This window comes from Ursus americanus, chromosome 5 (assembly GCF_024610735.1).
Source record: "Ursus americanus isolate L20-20 chromosome 5, mUrsAme1.1.p, whole genome shotgun sequence".
In the NCBI taxonomy this organism is placed as follows: domain Eukaryota; kingdom Metazoa; phylum Chordata; class Mammalia; order Carnivora; family Ursidae; genus Ursus; species Ursus americanus.
The window spans coordinates 24450502-24461135 of NC_142131.1; the positions used below are offsets into that span (position 1 = coordinate 24450502).

The window sequence follows — 10634 nt, forward strand, 5'->3', positions numbered from 1 at the left end:
AGTGACTATTTGACCAAAAAGAACACTTTGGGGAAGCCGTTACATCTTCCCAAGCAAAGTCAAGTGCCAAGTCACACTGTTCACATTTGTTAAGGGTTTTTGCCCACTCAAATATTTAACTTAATGCCTTGGCATTAACTCGACCAATGTTTATTCTGTATCCACTTTGTATAGGACAAGTTTTGGGAAGCTTTTTTTTCCCCTTCTATTTGTAATAAAAATGTTTTTAAAAGCTCATTTCAATTTGCAACACATGACTGTGGAAGCTGAAGAATTATTTTTAAGTGAAAGCTCTCATTTTAGTTGTGCTGTTCAAGGACAGAAAAAAATAAGATCAAGGGCTACACTTAAAAGTTGAAATAGGTAACAGAACCAGGGTACCCTTAATGGAGTATGGAGTGAGGGTTGCCCCACTGTAAAGAACTGGCTTATTAATATGAACGAAGGCTGCTTAATTAGGTTTTTGTTAGATAAATAAACTCACTTGAGAGTTTCTGCAAGTAAGAAACTTCCTACGTGAAAATTACTTAGATAAGTAAGTTTTTAGGAGCGTATGTAAAAGAAAGTATGTATCTACATTTGAATCATTTGTTACCGTGTTTGTTTATACATTTAAAAGTCTATACTAAGTGGGGTATGTAGGTGGCTTAGTTGGCTAACCGTCCAACTCTTGATTTCAGCTCAGGTCATGATCTCAAGAGTCCTGAGTCTGCTCTGTGCATGAAGTCCACTTGAGATTCTCTCTCTCCCTCTCCTTTTGCCCCCCTCCCCCCGTGGGTGCTCTCTCTCTAAATAAATAAATAAAACCTTTTAAAAAAATAAATAAAAAATAAAAGGCTATCCTAAGCTAATTACTAATTATCTAAGAAGAACTACTAAGAAAAAACATGGAGAATTTTCATAAATTCCTTCTCTCTAAGCATTATTTCTATATCCTCCACCACTATTAGTATTCAATATTGACTTTTCCCTCGCTGAAAAGGACTGAGTAATAATCCATTTTAAGATTATTAACAGAAGTAGCAGAGGTAAATTCTCGAGGAGGCTATTTGAAAAATATAGCCTGTGGATGAATCATTCCAGTAAAGGAGAATTTTAAGGCTTGAATTGAACTTTTAGCGAAAGGGTAAATCACGGAAGTTATCAAACCACAGAGCTCACTGTGAGATGCTTAGAGCCGAGAGGCTATTTGTAGGGGAAAGGGGCCACGAGAAACCATTGCGAGTCGACCAAAAACTGCAACTTCATCTGATGGAGATTCTAATGCGTTTTCACCAGTCAAGTGAATTTGCTCAGAGCTGTTACTTTCTGTACCACTAATCCCTTGGTCTCTCCTTTGGGCAGGTGTGGTATTCCCTTACTTTCCAAGACTCGGGCGCTACAATCTCAATTTCCACGAGGCACAGCAGGCTTGTCTGGACCAGGATGCTGTGATTGCCTCCTTCGACCAGCTGTACGATGCCTGGCGGAGCGGGCTGGACTGGTGCAATGCCGGCTGGCTCAATGACGGGTCTGTGCAGTATCCCATCACAAAGCCCAGAGAGCCTTGCGGAGGCCAGAACACGGTGCCCGGTGTCAGGAACTACGGGTTTTGGGATAAAGAAAAAAGCAGATATGATGTTTTCTGTTTTACATCTAACTTCAATGGTAAGCTATTAACTGTACTGCCTTCTTTCCTGTCCTGGGGACCAATACATACTATAACCCCACACTCCATTTTTAACCTTACCTACTTAAAAAAGAAAGGAACGTGGCTTTGATGTACTGGCCTTAGTTGGAAAAGATGCAAAGTTCTTTAACGTCATAATTTTTTAAAATATCTATGTGAGCAAAAATGCGTATTTCCACTATTCCTAGGTCTTATTGCATTCGATTGTAGTTATAAAATAGTTTAAATTGAGATAGCCTGTGGGGTCTGTTTGTCACTGTGGGGTGCTGCTGCCACTGTGTGTGATGGAGATGCGTGCCCTGGGACAGAGAGCTCTTCATGGAAGTGAGAGTAGCCTCCCTGTCACGCTGTCCTTCTCCGAATCACAAAGTCAATTATGTTCATAGTTGATCAGCAAAACTCACAATGAAGAGAGCTGAGTAAAGAGAACTTTGCAAATAAATAAATAAGTAGCAATAACACCGAAGATGAAAGCAGAAGAAGAGAGATCCAGGTTGCCTCGGTGTTGTTGACTTATCTGTTGCCTTCAGTGTAGCTCCCAACCCTGTCTTGCCTCATCCAGAACCAGCTACGCAATTTGTGGGGCCCAGTGAAGAATGAAAATGTGGGTTCCTTGTTCAAAAATTACAAATTTTACGATGGTGACAGCAATACATTCAACAAACGTGGGGCCCTGTGTAATTGCACAGGTCACACGCCTGGCCCCATCGTTTTATATTTTAGTTCCCTGGTGACATGCTTTGGGAAAAGTAGCAAGGGATCAGGGATGAACCATCTTTCTGTAAAGGGCCAGATGATAAATGCTTTTGGCTTTGTGGGCCATGTGGTCTCTGTTGCAACTACTCGATGTAGCTTTGTACGTTAAATGTCAAACAGCCGCAGACAGTATTAAATGGATGGCTATGGCCGTGTTTTAACAAAACTTCCGGTGACCCCTGCGCTGTAGTTTGCGGACCTCTGGTATGGATGATAGAGCCAACCTTCTAACTCATGTTCCAGTGGCCTCTACCTTTCCTCCAGATCACGTTGTCTTAGTCTTGCCAGAAAGAATTGGCAAGCATTAATTTGTACTTAGTAATCTCTATATAGTGGAGGGCAAGGAGACATCCCATTACAATGTGTACTCAGGTAAGAGTCTGATTGTATTCCACCTGAGACTCAAAGTCAGGGAAAAGAAATCTTTGGTTAGCACTTCAGCCAGTTAATGTCATTCTTTAAACATTGTATGCATACTTAATATACATTGGAGGTATTTCAGTAATTAACTTTATTCAAGGAGTGGTTAAGACTAATTCGCTTTTTCTTGTGCAATCAAGAAATGGTTAGGTGTCAGGGCTCCCACTGAATAAATAAATTCATCCTCTTTGCTAGTAACTGAACAGACTGGGTTCACATTCTGAGTCCGCATTATTTAAGGCAAGTGACTTCCTGTATTTTTTGCATTTTCATACTGTAGTCTTTGAATCAGAATAATGGCTTATTGATACCTGTAATGAAAAGGACTTGAGGGCTTTTGATTTTTTTTAAATGGACTTTTATGTCAGGAATTTTTTTGATCTTTTCACATTCAAATTTTGCCTCTCCAGAAACTTGTGCTAGGGTTGAGTCTTGCTACAGCTAGAATTTAAATAGCTCTTGCTTTTAACATGGACTTCTGTCCTCCCTGGTGCTACAGAAGGGCCCTTTTAGTCACTAATTAGCCAACAGAAACCGCATCTGTCATTTCCCTTCTCAGTTTCAAAGCTATAAAAGGGCACGTCTGAACACATATTAAGGGGCAAGGAAAAAACTAATTTAGCGGAGAATGACCGGGGTGGGGGGGGGGGCGCTACGTTTCACCGACAACCCTGTGTTCCCAAACCTTCACAGACATTGCGCTATCTCCCCCTTCGCTGAGAAACCCTTCCGTTTGGGCTCCCACCCTCTCGGGCGGCTGGGCTGCAGACGGGGCGCCTTGACTCTCTCTCCTTCTCCCCGCAGGCCGGTTTTACTACCTGATTCACCCCACCAAGCTGACCTACGACGAAGCGGTGCAGGCTTGTCTCAATGATGGTGCTCAGATCGCGAAAGTGGGCCAGATATTCGCCGCCTGGAAACTTCTGGGATACGACCGCTGCGATGCGGGCTGGCTGGCCGATGGCAGCGTCCGCTACCCCATCTCCAGGCCGAGAAGGCGCTGCAGTCCTACCGAGGCTGCCGTGCGCTTCGCGGGCTTCCCAGACAAAAAGCATAAGCTGTATGGTGTCTACTGCTTCAGAGCATACAACTGAGCGTGCCCCTAGAGCACACCAGTTTTAAAGTCATTAAGAACACGTGAAAGGTTGTTGTTGTTGTTTGTTTTGTTTTTTTCAATATGAACTCATGCAAGTTACCAAAACTGTGATAACCCTTTTTTACTTACTGGAAAGAGTCATTTTCATAAAGGCCAATTCATTCATTTGTTTTTGTAAAGCTATCATTCAATATATATTATAAATTAATATAATTTTAAAGGAAGCGCTAGGTAAGGAGGCTGTAGAGCCGACCGGTTAGGCTACATCATGGCAGTGAAGTATCCGTTCACGCCCGCGGCAGACAGAGCTTGAGGATGGCTGGGATCAACTGTAGGAAAGGACAGCTACTCAGAGCAGCTTCCACAAGCACAAATTTTACACATTTGTACCATTTTGAAATGCACTACGATATGCAAATTAGAGCAACAGATTGGACATACAGGCTTCTTCGCATAAACTGAGATTCCGAGAGGTGGCACAAAACTCAGTTTCACAAGGGAACCATCTACACTTTTCTAAAAGATATTATTTCAAGTCTCCGATAAACACAATGTGTTAGTCTTTAAAATCCTGCCTTTTTGACCAAAAAAAAAAAAAAAAAAATTCGTATGGACTCCAATGCCTAGTAAAAGCACAGTTGAAACTCCTTAATAACCCCATTTCTATGAAGTATGAAACATAAATAAGCAGATAATATTTAACCAATCAGAGACTCCTACCTTCTTTTCATTGAAATGACACACGCCTGAGAAGAATCGCTCCATGTGTGAGCAGCTTTACTGAGTGCTATTTAAATTCTAAGGGCGGTCTGCTAAGCAGCATCAGCACCTACTCAGGGCAGTTCTAGAGATAAACTGCTGGACAGAAAAACTGTAAAATTTAGCAGCTTGATTTTATGTTAGCCTATGAAATATATTGTCCTATAAAAATAACTTTAAACTATTTAATATTTCCTTCTTATTTACCTTACATGAAAACAATTTAAATCACAAAAGGAATGAATACCTGTACACTTGCCTAACCAACAAATACAGACCCAACTTTCAAAATTCCCATTATTTGTCTTTGTATATATCCTAGAAAGCCCAACTGGTGCCTGTGTGGGGGGAAACTAGTGAACAAAGGCGTTCCTGACCTTCCTCCATATAGAAAACGTGGTCAATGATGTCACTTTCCTTGCTGGTCATCATTAGGCTGAAATGAAACGCAGAAGCTCCCATCAGAGAGTTGACACTAAAATCTTCGGGGCTTTAAAATGAGAGGGTAAGACCAGCTTCAGAAAAACAACTTTGGACATTAGCAGCTCCAATATTAAATAAAGCTCTGTTTTCCTATATTTTTATGACTGTTGAGATCCCGCAGGGACCAATATTTGTATTCAAATTACATTTCATGGTTTCCCATTGTTTCACAATGAGTTCTAATAAATGGGATTTAGTATAACAATCCAAGTATGACATAGCTGGTATGCTTTCATGAATGTTTTTATGTAGATTTTCCTCCCATGAACATGAGTAAATAAATCTGTTTCCTGAATTGATTGTGGTTGCATTGAAAGCTCTGTAATAATTCTAATAAATTACTCTATAGAGAGTTACATGTGTGGAAGGTATAGAACAATTGGAAGTCCACGAAACCATAATTATATCCATACATTATCTAGAGAAAATACTGTAAATAAAAGATCATTTCTTTTATCGAAGCATTTCTGGGAAATTTCAGATGCTTTAATATTAAAAGAGGACAATGTATGCATGTACATTTTTACATTAGGTTGGATATGCAAATTGTACAAAAATATAAATCCAAAGAGATGGTAAAGGTTACCTCAAACACTGCTGATACACTAGAACTGAAACTTCTAAATTAAAAATACCTGAATGGTCTAGGATAAGAGAAATACATTTTTTAAAGAGGGGACTATTTCCAAAATAGCAACTTTAACACCTCAAACATGGGGGTTAGCATATTGGAGGGAGCCCATTCCTGAATGATTATAACCCACATTACAAGAATTTTATCGGAAATGCAAGTGGAAACACATTTCTATTGAAGCAGACATGTAATTTTCAGTTATTGCTGCAGAACTCTACCTTTATAATATTAAGCATAGTAGCGTTTCTTAACTTTTGAATACTTACTAGTATTGGAATTGGTGCTGTTCAAAATCTCTGGAGTGACTGTTACCTAATTAAAATCTATACTGATTGCACACCATTTTTCCATGCTTATGTAAAAAAAAATCTTAACAGAATGAATACTGCTGGGCAGAATTTTTATCTCCTGACTTGCCCCAAAGGATCAGAATCCCCTTATCCCTGTGGACTCCTACCTGAGTAAGGGTTTTTTAATGTTCTTATTTTACAGTTTTTCCATCAATGTCTATTTTCCTACTTCATTCCCCAAGATATCTGACTGAGGATTCCTAAAAAAAAAAAAAAAAATCTATCCTAACACATACAATTCCTAAAAGAAAGTCAGTGCAGCACTGGCGAATTCAGACTTTATTCCTCAGACTTGGGTTCCAAGAGTATCAGAGATGAGGTGGGAGTCTGGGTTAGGAAATCTTGTTTTGACATTTTGTCCATAATTAACAACTGTGGCCCATGTAAGGAACCCCAAAGCTGACCTGCAAATTTCACTGAGACACCAACATTTGAGAACACCAACAAAAAGAAATGATTCACATGGAAAGAAGGACTAGGAATGAAAGTGAATCATATTAACACTGGAAACCATCTTTAAATGACTGCTGCCATATTTTATCACGGTAATTTTTAGTCAAATATGGTATTTGTAAATTTAAACCTTCTGTCATAGAAAGGGGGCCGGTACCTGTTTAAGCTTTATTTTATGCAATAATATAGTCGCTTATTATTTTGGCAGTTAGAAGTAGACTCAAAGGAGATTCCAATTTGGTTGCTGGCAGCCATACTGGGTTTCTTGATTTCAGCGCTCCAAAGAATACAGTGGTCCCATGGAGTAGCTGACCACCAAGGAGGGGAGGAGTAAAAGAATTACCTATCCGTTTTCAACAGGGAATGCATCAAGAGCGATCAATGGATAACTGACGGAGTTTTGTTGAGAAGTGAACTCTATCGTAGCTCGCTACTGCCAGATCAGCAATGATGTACAACAAAAGAAATGAAATTCAAAAGTCATTAAACCGCCTGATTAAAAGAAAAACCAGTATTTAAAGGCATTTAATACCTACTGAGCACAAATCTGAGAAGAACCAATCTGTATTGCCAAAAAAAAAAAAAGTGTTTTCATTTTCTGTAAGATACAATGAACTGCTAAACAAACATTAAAAGTCAATTTTGTGTTACCACAGTATCTTTTGATTCGTCTGAGTTGTAGAATCTTAGCTATTAATCTTTGGTCAATCTCTATAAATACATTATTTCAAGAAAAGATATTTAACCCATCCTTGTTTTGATACATTTCAGTTTAAATTGTAAACAACATAACAAAATTTCCATTTCCTATTACTTTTGTAAAGTTAAGGGGGAGAAAAGTACGTATCTATGGTAATTGCTGTTATCAGTAATAGTATATCCCAAAATCTTTTTCCCCCTTTTTACAGGATTCAAATCTTCATTTATTTTGCTCACCAGGTTAGCAATTCCAGAAATCTGTGGTGTTGTTAATTAAAGTAATAGGCTTAACATGCTGTATGACTTCAGTCATTAGCACTGAATTAAAAGAAAGATCCTTATTTTCATAGTGAAGTCCTCATACCCCAATAACAAGGAATATACCTTCCCTGAATTTTCAACATGGAGAATACTTTCTGGAGATTGCTGGCATATAGAAATTGCTTCTTGGGTACAAGAGTCTATAGCTGGTACAGTGACTTGAATGCAAAAACACCCAAAACAGTTTGAGTCATTGACATTCAAACAGAAAAGTACACTTTAAAATTTTTCCTGTACTTATATGCAATACAACGAACAACTTTGGAGAAGAAAGTACAAGACTAAATATGAAAGTAAATAATCATTAAGTGCTTAAGTTCTAACACAGATGAAAGATATCATTTTCCACTTTGCCAGCAAATTTCACGTATGACTGTTGCCCAAATACTAAGCCCGCTGGGTACCAGTATCAAAGAGTCATATGGAATTTCAAAGTGCTTAAATAAAAAGTTAAAACTGTTCACATGTGATGCTTTTAGTTCCCCACCAAGCGATAACACCTAATACTGAGACTATTCTTGGGTAGAGTGGACTCTGTCCAGGATGGCCAGATATGCAAGGAGGCTAAAAACAGTGCAGGATTATGGGGTAGTAGGAGGGAGATAACTGTGCCCTAAGAAGACACTGATACAGAAGTGTAAGGAAAGGATCTTTCCTTTTGTGTCTCGATTTCTTGGGCTCTCTAGTTAGAATTACTGAGAGGCCCCGCTTAAGACGGCTCTATAGTCCTTATTTCTCTGTCGATGATATATTTAGGAAATGGTCAGCAGGCTACACACCCCAATCGTAGGAAGGAAATTCACTACACATATATTTTTTTTTTCACTAAGAAGCAAACAAAGCTTATTTATTTTCTCTATATTTCTTTCCAGCCAATAAAGTTTGTCACCTCCATAGCCACTCATCATCTGAAACAACTTGGGTCAGCCCAGAGGGTGATTCCATGTCTTTCTTGAAATCAACCAATTTTCCTTCTCAACATATCTCTGTCCACTGGGGCTGTTCAACATCACGGGCTTCAGCTGTTGAAAGACGGCTCTTTATTTAGTTGGTGTCTGACTACAGGCTGAGGTCAGTTTATTTCGGGGAATCCTCCCCTGGTGGAGAGAAAGCTCGGATTCCCCGTTACCTACCAAAGAAAAACTATTGGCTTTAACAACAAATACAAGATTCTTGGATGGCAAAAGAATTCTAAGAGTATTTTAGTCCCATCTTTTTCTTCCTAAGGAAGGGGCCCAATCATCAGCTCTTCATCCTGCTTAAAATATCTGGGTTTTAAAAATTTGTTTATTTTAAAATGTTTCTCCTTTTGATTTGGATCAATGAAAATTCTGCCTGCCAAAACTCATATATATGTAGAGAGCAGAAAAAGATAAAAAGCGACTGAGTTTGAGGTTTTAGAGTCTTTGAAAGGCTCTTCTTTGAAGATGCTGAGAATCTTGCATGTGAATCTAAAATGGAGCTTGCAGAACCACTCATTTATTATTCTGATAAATAAACATATTCGCGTGTAATGATTGCTGTGAGCCCAGAGAAAAGATAAATAAAATCCTTTGCGGTTCTTCCTGTGTTTGAGTTCTGCCAAACTGACTATCCTTACTCCATGGGAAGACACTTAATCCTGTGATGAGAGCCAAATTTCAGATGGCTAAGAAGCAAATTCTGTTGTTCTGATAGAAATAATGTTTTTAAGGGCGCCTGAGTGGCTCAGCCAGTTAAGTGTCTGCCTTTGGCTCAGGTCATGATCCTGGGGTCCTGGGATCCAATCCCCCATCAGGCTCTGCATTCAGTGGGGAGTCTGCTTGTCCCTCTGCTTCTCCCCCCGCTTGTGCTCTCTTTCTCTCAAATAATAAAATCTATAAAAAAATAAAAGACATTTAAAAAAATTGTTTTTAAAAACCAACCTTTAAGTTCAATATACATGAAAATTTAGTAATCTGTTAAAGCCGTTGTATTCAGCATATTGCAATCACCTGGGGAACTTCAGAAAAATACTGAGATCTGCAGCTTTCCCTAGCAGATCATGGTGAAGGGTGCAATATGGACTTTGGAAATTTTTAAAACCACCCTCCCAAACCCAGCCAATTCTAATATGCAGCCAGGGTTGAGGACCACCTGCTTTTTTTCTTCTATCTTTGTTAAAGATTTATTACTTTATTTATTTAAGAGAGAGAGAGAGAGAGAAAGCAGGGGGAGGAGCAACGGGAGGGGGAGAGAGAGTCCCAAGCAGACCCCACACTGAGCATGGAGCCAGACGTTGGCTCAATCCCACAACCTGAGCTGAAACCAAGAGGTGGATGCCCAACCGACTGGGCCACCAGGTGCCCCTGAGAACCACCAGCCTAAACAAACTTAAGATGAAAAACCAAAGCCATTCAATTGATATAAGATTCAATTGATATTTATAGCTCACAACTAAAAATGATTCTAAACCAGTAAAATTTGTTTGAATTTATTGAACTTAGAATATTCTTCAAATATGAATGTTTAATTCATTAGACTTCCTTTTCCTTCTAGTGAAGGACTTCCTGGACTTCCTTTTCCATCATGTCAGCAAATGTGTATCTAATAAGCTATTTTTCTGCCTGCCTGACCTATTATTGTTACTCCTTCTATAAAAACTACTTGAAGCCATTATATGTTATCCTGAAACCAAACTCTATCCTATCTAAAGTACTGATATTCAAGGACTATAAAATAACTGTGGAGAACATTTTGGGGACAAGAAACTCCATGCTGAAGCCAATGGCTTCTGAGATTCCAGTTCTATCTCAGAAAAAAAGACCTATGTCCACCATGAACTTTACAAACACGGACACTCAGACAAAGAAAGAAAGAAAGAAAGAAAGAAAGAAAGAAAGAAAGAAAGAAAGAAAGAAAGAAAGCCAACACAATGCCAGTGAGAGAGAAAAGAGGTTGGGGGTACAGGGATGGAAGGGACACAAAGATTAAGAGAGAAAAAAGAAATCAAGGAGAGAAGAGAAAGAAATCTAC

The 10634-nt window shown here is 39.0% G+C and overlaps 1 protein-coding gene across 3 annotated transcripts in view; it reads left to right on the forward strand.

Moving 5' to 3' along the window:
- HAPLN1 (hyaluronan and proteoglycan link protein 1) overlaps positions 1 to 5478 on the forward strand; it is a 71518-nt gene extending 66040 nt beyond the window's left edge. For all 3 annotated transcript variants that reach the window (XM_045796327.2, XM_045796325.2, XM_045796326.2), the window contains exons 4-5: positions 1345 to 1647; positions 3650 to 5478. In XM_045796327.2, coding sequence (XP_045652283.1) covers positions 1345 to 1647; positions 3650 to 3939 — 593 coding nt within the window. In that variant the 3' untranslated portion in view covers positions 3940 to 5478. The remainder of the gene's footprint in view (positions 1 to 1344; positions 1648 to 3649) is intronic.
- Positions 5479 to 10634: the final 5156 nt, after the last annotated feature.